Genomic DNA, 20,421 nt, shown 5'->3' with positions numbered 1-20,421 from the left:
ATCCATCCATGTATCTGTTTGTTCATCAATCCATCCATCTAACAAACCTTATAGAATTTCAGTCCATCCATCCATCCATCCATACGTCTGTCCATCCATCCATCCATCCATCCATCCATCCAGTCTGTTAAATGGATAGTTTGATATTTTTAGGTGGAATTGTATGGGTTAACATAGCTGTACAGCATTTCTTCCATATTGACACTCCAGCTGGTCTATCCTTAAAGGGACCCCACCGACTGGCATCTCCTATGGCTAATAGGTCAAGGTCAACTTTATTTATAGAGCACTTTCAAAACAAACAGAGTTTGTACCAAAGTGCTGTACAGGAAAAAATAAACATCCATGTATTTAATAGATGTACTGTTGATGAAGACCTCATACAACCCCACTTCAAAAATACCAAACAACCCCTTTAAATATAAGTCAAACACATTTAGACATTGGGAAAGCATGAGTTCCCACAGTATTTTTCACCTCATTTGATATGCAGCACATATTCTTACTGCCAAGAGTAATAATTTAACTTCTGTGATTCCTGTAGGCTCATTTAACTCTGAGGAAAACAAACAGCGGCATCACATCATATAGAATTTAATGAGTCTGATTTTTGTTCAACCATCATCTTTTAACTACATGGAAAATAACGGGACATGTTGGTGTTTGCATTGCTCACCTCAGCAGGTTGATCACATCACTTTGTATGTTTTCTTGATGGTAATAAATCAGAGTGGCATGTTTTAATGTGCGAGCGGGAGAGAAGTGACAAACAGCACAATCCATCACAATCATGATCTGATGAGTGAGATGAAAAACTGCACTTAGTTTCAGACCAACCATATGGACGCAAGTCTGAATTTAGTGGGAAAGTATGCTTTTGAAAATCACATGGTTACAGCATTTCATGTCAACAGAAAATAAATGAACAAATAAACAGATAAAAGATTTATCCAACAGAAACAGACCATCTAAAACAAATTACATACAAGACAAGGACGATGTGGAAAGAATGGGCCCACATACAGCCCAATTGATTAAGAAAAAACAACCCTCCACTGAGGAGCATTTGATATCAACAACATGAAAGTCAGGACACGCATATTACCATAAAAGTTAGCTGTCATTTTTGTTGATGTTGTGCATCTTCTTTTTTGAACACTGGAGACAAAGACCAATGCAGGAACAACTTTGGGGAACAGCGGGGGAGACGAAGCAGCACAAACTCAAATTAAGTAAGACGGGTGGGAGAGCGAGCTGAGCTGCCAGATGCGGCGATTCGAGGAGACAGATGAAAACACGGCGCCTATTGGCACACATGGCTTGGATTATGGAAATCATCATGAGCGAGGACCTTTCAGATCTCCCAGAGGAGCTGTGTGCTTGCTGTTCTTGGACAATTCTCACCCCCAAGAATGTTAGTTCACATCAAACCACCCCCCTTCCTGTACAGAGTCCTGTGCTACATTCATGCCCCCCCCCCCCCACCACTACCTCTGGCTTTAAACAGGGCTCGTACTGCCAATATGATGAGAAGAAATGGGATTTAGGAGACCCAGAGCACTAAGTGTTTAAATAAACAGGACTGAAGTGAAGATTTGTGAATATGATGACAGGTCAGATGAATGAGATATGCTGGATGTTCAGTGAATGTTAAGCACAAATGAGGACAGAAAGAGGGCAGAGGTCGGCTTAAATTAAACTCCTAATGGAGTGAAACAAAACAGATGAAAACTTTGATCCATTGCAGTGCTGAGGTTTAACCAAACACGCCAAGGTGAGCTGCTGCTCAACTGTATTCTGTCATTGACTGTAATATTTGCATTTGTTTTCCTGTTTTTAACGTTGAATTCTAAAGTATTTTTACTCATGTCAAAAAAGTTGGGACAGGGCCATGTTTACCAATGTGTAGCTTTCCCTCTTCTTTTAACAACAGTCTGTAAACATCTGGGAAAATCAGAGACCAATCTCAAGATTGGGAGAGGAATGTTGTCCCATTCTTGTCTGATGTAGGATTCTAGCTGCTCAACAGTCTTGGGTCTTCCCTGCTGGACTCTTCATTTTATGATGTGTCAGATGTTTGGCAAAAGGTCTGGACTGTAGGCAGGTCACTTCAGCACCCAAACTGCTGAAGTGGCTGCAATGCAATGCCTTCCCCTAAAAGGAGTATATGTTACTTTGGTTACTGGTTCCCAAAAAGGGTTTCAAATTTCAATTTATCTGACCACAGAACAGTTTTCCATCAACCAGAAGAGCTACTTTTAACAGCTTTTCTCCCTATTTATGTGAAATTTATCTGTGAAATCAAAACATTGGTTCTGCTGTTAAGTAAATCCACATCATGGGGTGCAGTTTTCAATCAAAACAGGAAGTAAGCTGCAGACAACAGAGCTGCCCATCCACTGAAATGGCTTTCAGTCAAATACCACTGTTTGTTTTTTAAATTTATTTTTCCATTCATTTGTTTGTGTTTATTGTTTTTGTTTTTTTGGATGCTTTATTTCCCTCGTGGTAAAAGGAATGCATTATGAACTCACAATGTACTCATCTATTACCAGAGAAAAAAATTACACACACACACAAATGCGGCTTTTTAGAGCAAAAATAGACATGCAAAAATGAACAGTCTGACTCAACAGCACTGCACAGTGGATGCTTTTTTTTGTTTTTTTTTTAAATAACTCATTCGTTTTGTTTATTTAATGGATATGAGTTATAGCATAATTAGGGACATGGCTGATAAGATTGCTAGCCAGCATGGTGGAGCTTAGACCAGCCTCAGCTCCCCCTCTTTGTCTGTCTCTAGGTTGATGTAAAGTTTGAGTCTTTTAAAGCTTCTTTCAGTAACCACGTCTGTTGTCACTCAGACATCCTCCAGCACTCTCTGCAGTTTATGGTGCGTCCGCAGTATGCAGTAACGTCTTCAGTGCAATCGAAACTAACCTGGCCGCCTCTTTTGTAAACAACAGTCCATTCATCATGTCCTTGGTTTCAGGCTTAATGTTGCTTGGTATCCTGCACGCTGTGTGAGTGGCTATATAAATGAATGAGGGCAAATTAGGCTAGTGGTGCCTCTTTAACAGTTTTTCTCCCTCACTATGTCATTAACATGCTTTTAAAGGAAACACTGTTTATTTAGCAAATAAGTATTGTAGGTACTGGTTAGACTGAAATGACTCCTCAGCTCTAGACAACAAGCGACATGCTCTTAGTGATGTGTTGCTCATTAATAAGCTGGTTTAAGAGACAGCTCTTTTTAGAAGATCTCTAAAGGGAGCTGGAATTTACATGACTTTGAATGAAGCTGAACAACAGTAATCTAACTATACTTTTATCTTCCTGGTAGATTACTGCTTCTGTACTAACAGGCCTCCATATTCAGTCAGAGCAGGTGGATATCAAGTTATCCTGGTATATGAATGTCCAAAATTAAGCCCTGCAACATATGAATGGGGTCTTAAACACCATGGTTTTAGTGTGTGATATGAGCTCTGACATGTTGTGAGACACACTAAAGAGTGTGTTTTAATAATCAAAAGAAAAACATGGAAATGAGTGCTTCAAAACCATTCACTGGGTCAGTGAGTGAGTGACACACTACAGTTTCAAAGGTTATTTAGACTGCTGAGTGTAATAAAAAGTATGGATTTTCACAATTTATCAATTTAAGATGATTCTAAATTGCAAATTTTCCTAACAAACAGTCTGAAAATTATTCATGTTATTGGAACTGCTGGTGTAACTCATCAGAATGCAGGGAATTAGGACACCCATATGTCCCAGGTTTCCTTGGGGGGGACTTCAGACTTTACTTTGTCATTTGTACCTCACTGAATTCATATTGTGGGCCACTGGGGATTTGAATTGCCTGACTTAAACCCAAACCAGCCCACCTTGATTTGTCAGGCTTGAACTGGCCCTGGGTATTAGACTATATTGCCTCAGGTACACATGCTAGTGCTGCCATCTAGGCTCTTTGGACGAACACTGCATTTCCACAGAGGCACTTTCAAAGGCTGAAGTTGATTTAAAATGTTTTTAAGGGTAACTGACATTTCTGAGTATTTCTCAACCCTTTTGTAGAGCTTGTTTTCCAGTCTAATGCAGAAATGTTATATTCATAGCTGACATACCAAAACGACATACCAGTATTATATTGAGGTTTACATAGAACTGAGAGCATCACCTGCCAAGAGCAGGTGCCATCTGAAAACAAAGGAAGATAAAGTACAAGTTTAAAGTAAGTAGAGTTGATTAGAAAAATACCAGAAATGTGTCCAAAAAATGCTGATTAATCATCAGTGATAGCAAGCTGCTGATTTTCCGGTGACTTAAGACCCTCTTCAGCTCCAACTCTGTGCCTGGTGTTAGGTAGATCAAATGTTAGGTTGAGAAAGCATTTCTAATGTGTAGAATGACATGGCCAGTGACAAGCCTCAGAAGGGCCCTTCAGTAACCAAACGGGTGAAGTCACTAAGACTTCGATGATTAAATGGTGGGTGGGTGCGTTGCAGCTATATTCTAGGGAGCTAAAGGGTCACCTAAAATCTGGGTTAAGACTACATTATTCTTTTTGGAGCTTTCATGATGGCACCTAACCTGACATGCCAGATGCCATTTGGAAAAGGTGGAGGCTTCGGAAAAAAAACTCAGAGGGTAATTGGATAAATGTTCTGTCACATCTTTACGGGCCAATCATAGCAACAGAACACATGACATAACCGCGACCGAGGAGTAAGCTCCATAGAGAACTGCATAACACAAACCACGGCGACTGTAGACATGTCAGTGCACGACTTCTAAAGTTTTTTAAAAGAAAACAACTCACTGCTGTGCTTTATTCTTCTTTTAAAGAAATGTGGTCAAGTTCTGATAAAACTGATGCTTTAGCAGCATCTACGCTAATGTCTTCTGCCATAATTGCACCGGCCCTTTTGTTGCTGCTTGCTTACGTCACGACTCTGCCATGCCCAAAAGCACTGCCCCTCGTCGCTGATTGGTCCTGTCACTTTCTAACCGGACCCACATGGTTCAGTCGGGAAATTTGCAAAATGGATTCGCCAGTGATAAACCTGGAAACGGGCGTATCCATCTGCTTTTCAAAGTTAGACGGCACCATTTCAGAATAAACAACAAAAGTCTTGACATGTTTCGGTCGACAGACTAAAAACACTACAATTAAGTTAATATCTGCAGATACAGATATCAAGCCAATAATATTGTGCGTCTGTAGTTTGGAGAACTGGACAATGTCAATCCGGTGAATGATAAAACAAAGATATGTCTTATGTTGTTGTTTTCTAGGGAAAAATGCTATCTCATTGGTTAGTGCCAAGGAACACGACATCTCCGGTCAGGGTATCAAGTTGAAAGATGTAAGAAACACTGGGGCATGACAGTATTTTTGATTCTTGTTTACGGGGCAGTAGGAATGCATCGTTGATTATGTCACTCTAAAGGAGCATTTGTTGAACCAGGCATTTATATTTATGCCTGACATTTGATGATGAGCTTTGAGGACGAGGACTTTATTTAGCCTGAACCTCCCTTAAGCCCCACCTCACTGTCTGTTTCAAGACTTCTTGATAGATGGTAAGAATTTCTTAAAACAGAAACTGCCAGGACACAGAAAAACCTCTTTAAATGCTAATGAATGATGCCATTACATCTATGTCTATGTTTTGAACAGTCTATAAGAACTATGTTGGCCTACAACCTTGAAAACTGTGCACACAGAATCTTCAAACATTTTCATCAAGTGAGTGTTCCAGTTTTTTTAACTTACAGTATAAATGTGTTTACAATAAGAGTTTCAATAACTGACTCAAACATCTGCTCTTACTTAAGGCACTGAAGTAGAAGAATGGGATGCAAGAATGAGTTGAGGCTTTTCCAGACATTAGCTTTATTAGAGAAGTGAGTTATGAAACCAGTCTAATCTTAGTATAAATGGCTTCATTGTGATAAAGTGGCAACCTTGAGTACTGCCAATATGACACTAATCTCAGCCCACAAGTCAAAGAAAAGTCCAGTACTAAACTGTCTGAAGCAGTAATATGTTTGAAGATGCATGGTTTAATAGATATGAACCAGAATGTGATAAAAACTAACCATGTAACATCAGTTGAAGTCACTTAAAATGCAGCACAGGTATGCCTGTATTTGAAATGGAATTAAATGCCACACAACCTTGACAGAGTTCATGTCTACACCTGGATTTCTGACTCCAACAGACTGGCAGTAAGAGGCCCTGAGTCAAGTCTGATACCTCCCACCCCAGTGTCAGAGATAACAGGTGAGGCACTGGGGGTTCGAACAGTAAGAGAAGAAAGTGATGGGGAGAAAGTTGGGGTCATTACTGAAGGGGTAAGTCCTGTGTTCCTAGCTAAGGGAGAATACGCATATTTACGGTGAGAGGGCTTCCTCCTCAGAGTTGGCATCCGCACTGGCTTTCGAGGCGGTACAGTTCTGATGCCAGGTTGAGCCACTCCTGTTATGAGAGGCGGGGGGTACATGAGGCAGCTTGCCTCAGCTGCTAAGTCCTCTCGGCCCCCTTGAATCTCCTCATCAGGGAGCATCCCGATATCATTAAAAACTGAGGCCAAAGACTGGAAGCGTGGCTCCCAGTCCAGAACATTGTCCCAGTTGTAGCTTCCTTGCAGTTGCTCATCTAGACACAGGAGTGAGGATAGAGAATCTGCAGACACGCCGGAGAGGGGAGCGTACCCACTTGTCTGCATGCACTCCTCCAAATCCTTTACTCGAAGTATTACTGGGAGAAGTCCCTCTCCTCCTCCCTCTACTTTGAAGTGGTGGAGGCTTTCTGTGCTGGCCATTTCAGAGACTAAACATTTATTGAGTGGTAACATATGCTCTGGCCCTACATCAATAGAGTGGCAAGAGACAGTGTCTGCATCTAAGGCAGCATTTTGCATCTCCGTGGTCTGGTTCTCAAAAGACTCATCTCTCGTACGGCAGGGGTACTCATTAATCCACTTTATCTCCTGGTCCTCAGCTGTCTCACCTTCTGCCGATCCACGGCCGCTTGAGTCAGAGTGAACATATGGATGTGAAATGTCTCTTTTGGTTACAATGATGCCGGGTCGCCTCATCTCTTGCAAAGAGATCGGACTTTGTGACCTGCTATTTGATCCACAGAGGGAGCCTGTGCCTTGGTTCAAATTTGCAGTGATGGCAGCGGCTTTCTTGATTGCCGCTTCCTTTACCTTGAATCTCAGAACAGCACATACAAAGATAAGAAGGAAAAGGAGAAACATTATGAGTGAGACACTCAAACTGAGCATGTGTGCATCAAGAGGCGTGCCAGTGAGCGCCTCCGCTGAGCTGGAGATGTTGATGAAAACCAGACAGTTGGTAGTCTTGGAGGCCAATTTGGGGCTGCCTGCAGACACAACAAGCTTTGCCATGTTGTCATCAGGATAGCTGCCCCGTCTACGGTACACAGGACCTGATACAAAGATGGCACCAGTTGTTTTGTTTATTGAGAAAAACTGGGACGATTTGACAAGCGAGAATTCCACCAGTCCATCAACACCTCCATCATGGTCCATCGCCATTACATAGCCAACAGTTTCTCCAGGCTTGACGTTTTCTGGTAAGAGGAAGTGGTACTGCTTTTGGGTGAAGATTGGACTGAACTCATCTACACCCTTGATGCTCACCTGTACTCTCACTGTGGCTGCTTTGTCACCTTTGTCCCTGGCCTCCACAACAAAGCAGTATTCACTCTCTCGCTCAAAATCAAAGGTCTGTCTGGTGTGAATGTCACCAGTTAGGGAATCGATTGCAAAAGCCTCCTTCTTCTCAGGACCACCGCTTCCATAGTCCATAAAGCATGAGGACAAAATAGAGTAGGTGAGCTGCCCATAGGGACCCAAGTCATTGTCAACAGCATGGACAGAACATGTATGGGTAAATGCTGGGAGGTTCTCCAGCACAGAACAGTTAACAGTGGGGAACATGAAGTAAGGGCTGTTGTCATTTTCATCCAACACTGTGATGAAGACCACTGTAAACGCCACTTTACGGTCTTCAGAGGATTCGCCGCCATCAGATGCTCGGATGGTGAGGGTGTATTTTGAGTCTTCTTCATAATCTAGAGAGTGGTTGACCACCAGAAGGCCAGACTGAGCGTCAAGCCTGAGGTGACCTTTGCCGTTCCCTGAGACAATTTCATACTGCAGCGGTCCATTGATTCCCAGGTCTGGATCCTGAGCACTGACCTGGACCAGCCTGGTACCTACATGGCTATTCTCACTCACCTGTGTATGGTATTCTGTGCTGGCAAAGACAGGGGCATTGTCATTGCAGTCTGTGACACTCACCATAACAACAGCAGAGCTGTTCAGCGGAGGCGTTCCTCGATCAGACACACTCACTGTTAGAGCGTAGCTTTCTGTGACCTCACGGTCTAAAGGGTTGCACAGAACAACCCTTCCTACATTCCTCATCAGATTCTCCGACTGAGCCATTTTAACCTCCAGACAGAATCGCTTCTCCTCATTCCCCCTGATGATGGTGTAGTCCAAATGGGTATTTTCAGGGCTCCAGTCTTGGTCCTCTGCAGACAGGGTCAGTAGTGTGGTGTCAGTAGGTGTGTCCTCAGGAACTGTGATTGTGTAGATGTCCTGATGGAACAAAGGTGCATGGTCATTCACGTCCGTGATCTGCACATCTATGGAAGTCACAGCAGACAGCGCAGGATCGCCTTCGTCTTTGGCTTCAACCAGGAGCTGGATCAGGTTATTGTTTGAGATTGCCCTCAGAGGTTTGTTGGTGAAAATGGACCCTAGAGGACAACACAGGAGAATGAGACTGTTAGTGTTCATACTGACGATGGATCCGTTGGTAGTGCAATGTAAAAAGAGATGCTTAGCCATTGAACAATCACTACCAACCTCCCCTCAGTTTAAGTCAGAGGTGGGGACTCGTGTCCACGACTTGGACTCGAGTCGCACTGAGCTTGATTTTATCCATATAAAGAAAAGTACACCATAAATGATGACAGAAGTTTTTTTAAGGAGAATGGAGGGAGAAATACTCAGCATACTCTATTGAAGATCTGTCTGAGAATGAGAAATGATCATTGAGTTTTTATTTTATTTCAGAATAAACAGTTCATTAACAGTTAGTGTTTTTTTATTAGTATAAAATAACTACCATTAAAGAAATATATCTGACAAATAACAAGAACATTTAATCTCCAATGTCTCAGTGTCTGTCTCTATCAGTGAAGTCTGACTCATGTGTCTGTAGTGTTTCATATGTACACAGAGAAGAGCTTTATTAAGAGGGGAGCTGGTATTGATCATGTTGATGAGGGGAAAAAAGAGAGCATGTGTTTCATCTTATAGCAGAGGTACATATGATACATAGCAAATACATTCCCAACAACATAACTGTGGTTAGTGGAAAAACTGAGTGGCTAGTGGCCATTAGTCCCAGCGGCTGGTGTGACAGAAGTTAATGTCAAGCCCTGTTCATATGTAAGTGTACACATGCGCACACCACGGCGAGCCGGCCAAAGACAATACCCCACCCTACCAATGGTGATAATATAGTACAGGATTTCAATTACTTAGAACAGCGGTCTAAGCAGACTGGACGTCAGAGGCAGATCATAGAACACTCATTACAACCATCGGAGACTTTAGACTTGAGACTTGACTTGGACTCGTGACCAAAGACTTGAGACTTGACTTGGGCTTGCAAAAACTTGCTTTTGTGCATCTCTGGTTTAAGTAAGCTTTCTATCAGCTTTCGAATACATGGAGACATCAGGGCAGTTATATTCAGTCCCTCTACCAGAATTATCATCCTGTTATTTGTGAAATACATTTTTTCAAAATGGTTTAAAATTTATTTTTTAAAAGCTAAAACACTCACACCAAGGTACCGTCTTATTTTTGATTCTGAGATACTAAACAACATCTGGTGAACGGACCTACAATGACCTCCAACCTCCTCTTTCAAAAAAGATTTCAAACTGGGATTCACAGTATTTAAACTGCAGCCATTTTCCCTGAAATCATGATTAAAGTGTGAAGTTTAAATGTTACTTAATTCTGAGCTGCTCATAGACAAGCAAACATTTTCTCTGCTATTTTCATGACATTATCTCTTAATTGATGCCAGAAAAACTGATCATAACAGAGTAAATAAATAAGAATAAAGCCAGTTTTATTATTTCAGAGCAAATTCTTTTCCATCACCTAAGTGGTCCTTACCATTGTCAGGCTGGATGTAGAAGCCTTGTAAAGGAGATGACAGTAGCCTGTAGGTGATCTTGCCATTGAATCCAGAGTCTCTGTCAGTAGCAGACACAGAAAGAACCAAAGTGTCTGCTGAGACCAGCTCTGATAACTCCACCTTAAAGAGAAAACAATGAGTCACATCTGCAGCAAGGGCATGAAGTCTACTCTTTATTAGAAATGATCAAATAGATGCTTATATTTCTGACAGACTCTGTGGGGCCCATGAACAACCTGCCTCAGTAATATGAAATTTATCTCACAAAGAAAGTTTGTTTTTTACAACAGCACAGCCTTGACTGTAATGTTTGTCATTCTAGTTCAGTTTTCCTCCCAACACTCAAGTAAACGTGAGCTACAAGTTGGGCTCAGTATTACATCAGTACCTGGTAGGAGACTTCGGTAAAGACTGGTGCATTGTCGTTGATATCCAGCACTTGAACTTGCAGCTCTCCGGTGGTCTGGTGGAGGGAGTCAGACGCCCAGACAGACAGCGTGTACTCCGTCTGCTCCTCATAGTCCAGAGCTCGAGTTAAAGTAACCACACCAGTGAATCTGTCAATGGCAAAGGGAACGTTGGTGCTGCTGTTGTCTGAAAAGCTGTAGGTGATGGTGGCGCTCAGGTCCACATCATTGGCAGTCACCTGGGCAACCATGTAACCAGCTGGGAGATCTGTAGTGAGAGAGAAGATGTTAGAATGATATGGAACAAAGACTTTTACTGAAGACAAGGTTTTGAAAGCAGAGCAGTGATGAGGGTGGTCTTACTCTCTGCTATGAGAACAGGCTCCATGGGAGGAATGGCAGGGCTGTTATCATTCACATCCACCACTTGGACTCTGATAGTGGTGGAGCTGCTGAGTGGAGGGTTCCCCTTGTCTACTGCCTGCAGAACCAGCCTGGAATATAAAGGCAGTCAACATATATTGATATCACATATTATACAACATTTCATATCCAACCACTTTTTTCAAAGTTTTCATACGGAAGAAGTTTAACACAACCAGGACTCTGAAACTGAGCAATTGGAATAGTAGGGCTTTAGTAAGAGAGGTGACCAAGAACCTGATGGTCACTCTGACTGAGCTCCAGATCCTGTGTGGAGGTGGGACAAAGTTCAAGAAGTACAATGGCACAGTGGCTAGTCGGAAGCCTCTCCTCAGTAAATAACACATGAACGCCTGCTCTGAGTTTGCAAAAAAGCACCTGAAGGACTCAGACTGGGAGAAACAAGATTCTCTGGTCTGATGAAACTAAGACTGGACTGTTTGGCCTAAATTCTAAATGCCATGTCTGGAGGAAACCAGTCACAACTTATCTACTGCCATATACTATCCTAACAGTGAAGCAATGTGGTGGCAGCACCATGCTGTGGGGGAGTTTTTCAGCAGCTGGGACTGGGGTACTGGTCAGAGTTGAGGGAAAACTGAATGGAGCAAAGAACAGTGATAGCCTCAATGAAAACCTGCACCTCAGGAACTCAAACTGGGCTGAAGGTTTACCTTTCAACATGACAATAGCCCTAAGCACACAGCCAAGATAACAGAAGAGTGGCTTAGGGACAACTCTGTGAGTGTCCTAGAGTTGCCCAGACAGAGCTCTGACCTGAACCCTATTGGACACCTCTGAAGAGCCTTAAATGCAAAAATGTCAAAAATTCTGTTTTCACTTTGTTATAATGGGGTATGAGAATGTTAACCACTCTGTAGCATCACCTCTTCTTTTAGACAACACCTTCACAGCTTAGGAGAGCAGTGTCTGTAGTTTTGAAAGAAGAAAACTGTAACGTTTTTGTAGATTTTTGGCTGTTTGGAATCTTTTTTGTCCCATTTTACAATTCATGAACACCTTGTATTTTCAGCGGAAAACAAATTATCATCACTTTCTGCAGGGTTTCTGGCTCGCTATGCCTTTATTCTGCAAATGCGTCTCTTAGAAGACAGTTTGAAGAATTTAGAAGGTAGTTTTTAAAAGTTTTAAGAGGCAGATCTTTTTCAGGAGTAGTTTAGTTTTAAATACTTTGCAATTACTCGTATCAAATGTGGCCTAGTTTTATAACACATTTAGTTCTTCCAGAAAATACATATCTTTGTAAATGTTTATACGCTTAAAAAAAATCTAGTTTGATCTTATGCTTTTCCAGAAATATTAAGGTCAAACTTTTAAGCATGATGTTGGCGTACTTGTATGATGGGATGATCTCACGGTCAAGTAAGACATTCGTAGCAAGAATCCCACGAACTGAGTCCAATATGAAAGCTCCATTTGTGTTTCCAGACACGACGGAGTACTCGATCTGCCCGTTCATCCCGCTGTCAGCATCAGATGCAAACACCTGAAAAAAATAAGGAAGGGCTTATAAGAGTACTGCAACAACATATTTGATATTCCTATCAGGGAAAGTCTGAATAAATCTGCATCTACCTGCATGATGTAGGTGTTGTGCACCTGCCCCTCCCACACTGCTGTTCTGTAGCTGCTGTGCTCAAACACAGGCGCGTTGTCATTGACATCCAGAAGGCTGATGGAGACTCTGCAGTGAGCCGTCTGAAGACCGCTGTCAGCCAGGACCACCAGCTGGATCTGAGGGCTCACCTCAAAGTCTAAGGAGTTATCTTTCTGCAAGCGGATCTCACCTACAGGAGAGGAAAACGCTGAGCTAAACCCCCAACTTCTTTTTTCAAACAGAGGATGTAATTCTTCTCTCTGTTCCATCGTTCAGCTCAGAGAAAAACGAAGGAAAACTACAGAGAGGAAAATGTATTATCTTTTCAAATAAGGTGCTGAATGAAGCAGGTTGGTTCAGCTTTTAAGGAAACTTCTTAGTCCTGTTTTAGATTAAGATTTGAATGCAACTGTGTCTACTTCATTACTTCATTGGGACATGAGTCCAAGAAGGGTTGTTTGTTATGGAGCAGAAAAAGCAACAGTCATAACTCTTTAGGGAAGACTCGGACATAAACAACAAAATGAACCAGATTACATGGAGGAAATTTGATTAAATTAAACAGAGTGTGAAATACGTTTCTGAAGCTCTGATTGGTTTGGCATAAACAATAGTAAGAAGGAGAAATAAAAGCTTATTTTCTGGATGCTTTTGTGGAAAATGAAACAAATGAGTGAATGGGAATTAGTGCTATTAGCTTAACGTAAACAATGAGAGCATGCTTGATGCTCCTGTAAGAATCAAGAGAGCCAGCTGCTAATCATGAACGGTGTGCTGCAGAACTAAAATTTGGACTTACAGCGAGAAAAAGGAGGAAAAACTTGTCATCTTTTCAGTTTTTGTTCCTTACCAGTGTGGCGGCTGATGGAGAAAATCAAATTCTCGTTGCCACTGTATATAGTGTATGTAATCCTCAGTCTGCTGTTTGTTTGGTCGCTGGCCTCCACTTTAGTGATCCAAGTGCCTTTATGGAAAACAGAAAATGGAAAGTTAAGATTTTATTAAAGCACTTGGGTCAAATACAGATCTTTTATTACATCGATTTTATGTAAAAACTGAGGTACAACATTTACAGTACATATTTTTGAAAACTGGCTTTAAGGTGTTTTTTTTTTGGACACAGTGTATTGTTAAAAATACCTGCAAACTCACAATAATCTACACGTTAGTAATGAGTCGTGTTGGACAATACAGGCATGTTCACTTTTACAAGTGCATGAAACATCAACCAGGAATTTGACTGGCAAAGGAAGGACAAGCAAGGAAACCTGGGAGTGCAGAACAATGGTAGCTAATTCATAATTAAATGTGAGATGCAACAGTAGTACCTATGTGTGAGATGTTACAGTAGATTCCTCTGTTTCTTTCTGATCACCTGCAGAGCAAACAGGCTTGAGCAGTAGAGAACAATGTAGATTGTCTAGTTCAGTGGTTCTTAACCTGGGGATTGGGTCCCAATGGGGGTTGCAAGACACTGAGAGGAGGTCTCCGGATGCCTTGAAAATACTAAGAATATTTTTTATATTGCACATTTGCAACTTCACACTAATTTTGCCTAATTTTAACCTGTATTCATCACTTCATTTTTTCCATTTTTGCAGCTCATCTCATTTTCATTGATTTTAAACCCATCCCACCACTTTGTTGTTTTGCCACTATACCAGTTCTTGCCACTTTCTGCCTGTTGTTCCCTCTGTTGTCCCCTTATTGCAACTATTAACCACTAGTTATTCCCAGTATTGCATATTTTAACAACATTTCACTCTGTGTAATACCCATTTTTGCAAGTTTAAACTATTTCTGCAAATTTCTGCGGGTTTTTCCACCTCAGTTAACCCATTTTTATCAGTTTCAACCATTTTTTCTGTCAATTTCACCAAATTTCCCATCCTTTTTGCCACTCTAATTCTATTTTGGCCACTATTTTATCCGATTTTGGCCACTTTTAATGCCCTTTTTGCCACTTTAAACCCATTTTGGCCACTTTTTAATCTCAGTTTACTACTTTATAAGCCCATTTTGCCACTTTGAACCAATTTTTACCATTTTTGCTTATACTTTGGCTACTTTTATCCAGTTTTGCCAGTTTATCCCATTTCTGCTGCTGTCAAAATCCCATTTCACCAACTTTTCCACCAATTTTTGCCATTTTGAACCCTTTTTTTAATTTGTTTAAGAAAAGGGATTTACATTTTTAAGAAGGCTATTTACTATGGCACAAAACAATTTTAAAAAATGTGTTAATTTGACAAGAGCGGTTATTATTCAGGTTAAATATAAAATAAGGATATCACAGCTAAACTTTTCAATTGATTATGATTTTGCTGACTCCATGGTCCCCCAGTTCAGCTGAGGCTTAGAAAGCTCTCCCCTTTATCTCCCCTTAAGGGCGGTCTTGTCTGCACATGACTATTCTTGAATGTGCATGGCTGTTCAACCACCTTCAGTTACAGTGGGGGTCCCTGGTCTCACCAAAGATCCTCGTACATGAAGCTTTATCCAAACTGGAGTTGTCAAGCCTCCAAAGACCCCCAGTGAGATGAATGATATACATAATGGATGGATGGATTACACAGTAATTATTATGTACATATTTACTAAAATCATGCAAACCAAGTACATTATATTTATGGATTTTTGTAAGAACTGGTGTATGCAGTCCTAGTTCTTTTTTACTCCTGTTTTAGAAATGAGCAGCACATTTGTTTTTGTGAGTCCTGGGGGTGGGAGCTCAGCTTTACTTAGATAGACAGGTTGGAACCCTGGTTGGATGACATGCACAAAATAGCAACAGGACCGAGAGCCGAACCTGCAATCAGTACATTGAGGACTGTAGCCTTTGTGGATGGCGTGCCTGCTGTATTAACTTAGCTAAAGCAGCGTCTCCATTATTCGTTTTTCAATGTTTTCAGTGAAAGAAGAAACAGAGTTATAAAAACATACCAGCTCTACTGTTCTCCTTGACTGTAGCGTTGTAGAGTTTGTTAGTGAACTGCAGTCCTCTGTGCTCTCCCTTCAGGTGGATGAAAAACAGGCAGGTGGAGGATAAAGGGGGTCGTCCTCGGTCTGAAACCAGAATCTGCAGCTTCCTCCCTGAGAACCCAGCTCTGACTCGTCTTCTCAGGGAGATCTGTCCCGTCTCACTGTTGATGTCAAACAGATTCTCTTCGTCTAACAACGTAAACCGTATCGCCCCATTCTCGCCCTGGTCGCCGTCAGTTGCTGTGACGGTGGTAACTATCTCATTAGGTAGAGTCCGCATAGAGACCCATGCATTGATGGGGTTTTCATCACAGACCGGGATGTTGTCGTTCACGTCTTCTACTTGTATGGTCACCGTTGCCATGGAGCTCAGCGGCCCTTGGGTGCACCCGTCAGTAGCCACAGCTCTGAGGGTGTATGAAGCTCTGTTCTCGCGGTCCAGGGACCTGGTGGTGCGGATTACCCCTGTTAGAGGGTCTATGGAGAAGGCCCCCTGGCTGCTGTCCTGTGTTATAGAATATGTAATATCTCCATTGGGGCCCTCATCCGGATCGAAGGCTCTGAGTTGCAGCACCTCTGCTCCTGCAGGAAGACCCTCGCTGATGGAGGCTTGGTAGCTCCTTCGGGTGAAGGAGGGGATGTTGTCGTTCTGGTCAAGAACCAGCAGCTGGAGTTGGGTGGAGGAGCTGAGCGGGCTGAGGCCGTGGTCGCGGGCCTGGATGGTGAGAGTGTAGTTCTGCCTCTCCTCTCTGTCTAGGAGCTGTGTGGTGCTGATGACTCCTGTGTGGCTGTTGATGCTGAAGAGACCTCTGTAGTCCTCACCTGAAAACAGCATACAAATGAGAGAATAATTCCTTCAGATTCCCAGGAAAATGTCCTCTGGAAGACTTTTTCTAAGATTGATGCAGCAACATTGCTGCCATAAATTTTGATGCAATCATACCTCCACACAGGCTGTCAACAAGGCAATATTTAAGCAAGATTACTAAAAACTATGGAAGCCTTAAGAGGACATACAATTTGATGAGAGTGAAATTGGTCTTGGGCTCTTCGCCAATGCTGCCATAGGACAACAGTTAACAACATACTCATCACACATGAAAAGACTTTGACATAAGACATTTGGCGTCATTCAATATATTCCTCAGAATTTTCTTAAATTTGGTCTTTTTCAAAGTTTTAACCACTTTGTACACAGTGGATGCCAAAATCATCTCACAACAATACCTTATTTCTGCTCTTTTCACACTTGTAACAAATCAAGGCAATTGATGTGAGTATGATGTTATCATTGATGCAAAACGACAAGCAAATTCAAAAGCAGTTGTATAAATAACTTTTAATAGAGTTCAGGATTCTTCACCTAATATGGAGTAGTGTATGGTTCCGTTCTCTCCATGATCTGGATCAGAGGCCCGAGCGGTGTGAATGACCCCGGGTGGCAGGTTCTCTGGCAGGCTGATCTGAAAGGACGACTGCATGAACTCTGGAGTGTTGTCATTGTCATCCAGGACAGAGCACAGTACTGTGGCCGTACCGGACAGAGGCCGAGTGCTGCTGTCCCGAGCCTGGACTGGAGACAGGAAACAAAAGGAAATCTTACTCAGTGAGGATGGAAAATGAAAGGTACTTATGATAGGACTGAAATGATAATGTCAAGATCCTGTACAGGGAATCTGTGATAATAGAGCCAGGTATAATACAACATCTGATTAAATGAAGAATATAACATTTCCCTGAAAAAGGTCAAGGTAATTCAGGTAGTAAATTCTCCTTTTATTAGTAAGTACCTTATGAATCAGTTTAACATCATTATTGGCTGATAGAGACTGTCTGCAGATATCTACCCATCAGAGAACAGTGTGGCATTACACGTCAACAGCAGATATTTTTTGTTGTTTCACATCGATTTAACTCCTGTTAACTAGTATGCCTTAGACCGGCTACACACAAGACGATTTTCAAATCTGAAACAATTTTAAAAACGTGGAAGGCCACCGACATCAGGACAATTTCAAGTGATTTTCCATCTCTAATCCTCCGAAAAAGACCGTTGATCACTGCTGCCCACACACCTGCAGACCCGCCTGCGACCCTCCGTGATCACGTGACTTAACAAGAAAAACAAACACTGTTGTCTGTTGATACCCCTCCACAATAAGCTGTCCTGGCATGTGTTACAGTTGCAGCAAAATACATTCAACAAGGAACAAAATCAGGAGGAAATCCTGGCTAAAATGAAGCTAAAGTTTATGCATGTGAGCAGTGAAAATATGTATGATCTGGCTGGTGATGCTACCTGGTCTGCTCACTCTCAACGGTTGTTGTGGGTGCTCCGTCAGAGGAGATTTATGATTTGAGGTCTGGTAGGCTATGACGCGACTTGTGGCAGTAAAACAATCGTGGTGACACCATACACTCAAGGATTATTCAGACAAATAATTGTTTGTGACGAGGCTCCACATGAGATCCGCCCCCACGATCGTCGGGGGAGGCAAATCTTGCCTCACATCAGGCTTAAACTCCGTTAGTGTGTGGCCAGCCTTACAGCTGTTTCAGAGGACTAACAGACCCTATGATTAGTGTAGAGGAAGTCACTTGTCTGACAAACTAGAAAATATTGGTGTTCTGGGAATTTTATACTGAGAAATATAAAGAAAAACATTGGTATCAGTAACTGGCTAAACTGTTAGTTAAAACTTTGATGTTGGCATTGGTATTGGCCCTGATTTTCACAATAGTGCACCTGCTTGTGATGATGTCTAACTTTGTCTTGCTGTCTTCTTTTATCTTTATGCAAACTTCTTTAACCAATAAGCACCACCATGAGGAATCACAAAGCGTTGACACAGTGAGTCACACTGTCAGGGGAATCTTTTTAGAACACCCTTAGATTTTATGCTACAGTGCTTTGATAATACAGTCAAGATAACGGTACATTTGCATCAGGTTTGCCAAAATACAAGAATTTTGAACTTTGAACTTTGAATACAGATTCCTACTTTTACACCACAGCATTGATAATTCATTGCTTTTAATTACCAAGAATTGCAGCCAAACATAGACAAACTTTCTTAATTGAGGAAAAACAAAAAACATGTTAGTGCAGAAACATTTCCCTTGGTTTCCCCCAAAATATAGCCAGTCTACTATAGCTTAAATGTGACTAAACATTAGTTATTAAAAACTGACCCTCTTCTTAGTATTTTAATGAATAAATAAATAGCTAAATATAACATGGTTATAGCAGCTGTAAATGTAGGCCTTTGAATAAGGAGCTTAGTGTTGATTCCTGGGCTTTTGTAGCCAGTCTCAAGTGGATGCAGAGATTTGCTTTCTTTTAACTTCAATATTTACAAATTTTTTCAGTGTAAACATCATCATGCCCTTGTACCTCTGAGGGTGAACTGCTGCTGCTCTTCCCGGTCCAGGTACGAGGTGGTGGTGATCAGACCGGTGTACGGGTTGATGCTGAAGAGCTCGTAGCCGGGGCCGGGCAGAAGACTGTACCACACCACTGCATTCTCCTCTGAGGGACAAACATTACAGGTTGATATGAGACTTATGAGCTTTGGAGTAACAGATATAACAAAACCCAGCGGATGGACATCTTTGGGGAACAGTGGGGGAGACAAAGCAGCATAAACTCAAGTCAAGTGAGACTAAATGAGATAGTTTGGAGAGCGAGCTGAGCTGCCAGACACGGCGCCTATCGGCACACATGGCTTGGATTACAGAAATCATCATGAGCGAGGACCTTTCAGATCTCCCAGAGGAGCTGTGTGCTTGCTGTTCTTGGACAATTCTCACCCCCAAGAATGTTAGTTCACATCAAACCACCACCCCTCCTGTACAGTCCTCTGCTACATACATGCCCCCCCCCCCCCCCCACCTCCAGCGTTTAGATGTACTGTCAATACGATGAGGAGAAATGGGATTTAGGAGACCCCGAGCACTAAGTGTTTAAATAAACAGGACTGAAGTGAAGATTTGTGAATATGATGACGGGTCAGATGAATGAGATTTGCTGGATGTTCAGTGAATGTTAAGCACAAATGAGGACAGAAAGAGGGCAGAGGTCAGCTTAAATTAAACTGCTAATGGAGTGAAACAAAACAGATGAAAACTTTGATCCACTGCAGCCTTTAGGTTTAATTCTGCCATGTGGGATATACACTAAAAATAACAGAAGTTAACCATTGTTCTGCTGCATAATAACAGAACTGGTGTCTTCTTATATCAAAAACATCAAATATTTTTTAATCGAACAACTAGTGTGACTATCACAGAACATTTACAAGACAAACACCATCTATACAGTCCTGATTAATATGAAATTATTTTGGAGTTTGTATTCCTTCTTTCCGAGTTCAATCCTATTCTCACGTAACTCTGGCTTGACATGTTTTGAGTTCCTGTTATGAGGCAGTCAGGCTTCTAGGCTCATGCTTGTGCTGCCATCTAGCTTCTGTGGAGGCAAAGTGCTTCCTCAACTTTCACAGAGGGACCATTTCAGGCAAAAACTGTTTTCAAAGATGACCTAAATGTAATTTTTTTGAGAGAAAACAAACCACTCTGATAAACTTGTCACTATTATTTTGCAATGTTGTCCTGTCTTTTCAGATATTTGATCTGTGCTGCTCCAAAGCTTATTATCATTACAGAGAACTTTATAACTTGTTCAAAGTTCTTTTACTGTAAAACCTTACTGTTCACCCAGGATAG

The 20,421-nt window shown here is 41.8% G+C and overlaps 1 protein-coding gene across 1 annotated transcript in view; it reads right to left on the bottom strand.

Annotated features, from left to right (window-relative positions):
• Positions 1 to 6,046: 6,046 nt before the first annotated feature.
• Positions 6,047 to 20,421, bottom strand: part of dchs2 (dachsous cadherin-related 2) — a 37,455-nt gene continuing 23,080 nt past the window's right edge. Inside the window, exons 11-20 of the mRNA XM_041785588.1 lie at positions 19,091 to 19,225; positions 17,060 to 17,269; positions 15,658 to 16,518; positions 13,565 to 13,678; positions 12,693 to 12,904; positions 12,452 to 12,603; positions 11,037 to 11,167; positions 10,655 to 10,941; positions 10,245 to 10,386; positions 6,047 to 8,806 (exon numbers count right to left, since the gene is read on the bottom strand). Of these exons, the coding sequence (XP_041641522.1) occupies positions 6,204 to 8,806; positions 10,245 to 10,386; positions 10,655 to 10,941; positions 11,037 to 11,167; positions 12,452 to 12,603; positions 12,693 to 12,904; positions 13,565 to 13,678; positions 15,658 to 16,518; positions 17,060 to 17,269; positions 19,091 to 19,225 (4,847 nt within the window). The 3' untranslated portion in view covers positions 6,047 to 6,203. The remainder of the gene's footprint in view (positions 8,807 to 10,244; positions 10,387 to 10,654; positions 10,942 to 11,036; positions 11,168 to 12,451; positions 12,604 to 12,692; positions 12,905 to 13,564; positions 13,679 to 15,657; positions 16,519 to 17,059; positions 17,270 to 19,090; positions 19,226 to 20,421) is intronic.

The sequence above is a fragment of the Cheilinus undulatus genome, linkage group 4 (genome assembly GCF_018320785.1).
Source record: "Cheilinus undulatus linkage group 4, ASM1832078v1, whole genome shotgun sequence".
In the NCBI taxonomy this organism is placed as follows: domain Eukaryota; kingdom Metazoa; phylum Chordata; class Actinopteri; order Labriformes; family Labridae; genus Cheilinus; species Cheilinus undulatus.
This window is presented reverse-complemented; position numbering and strand designations above follow the sequence as displayed.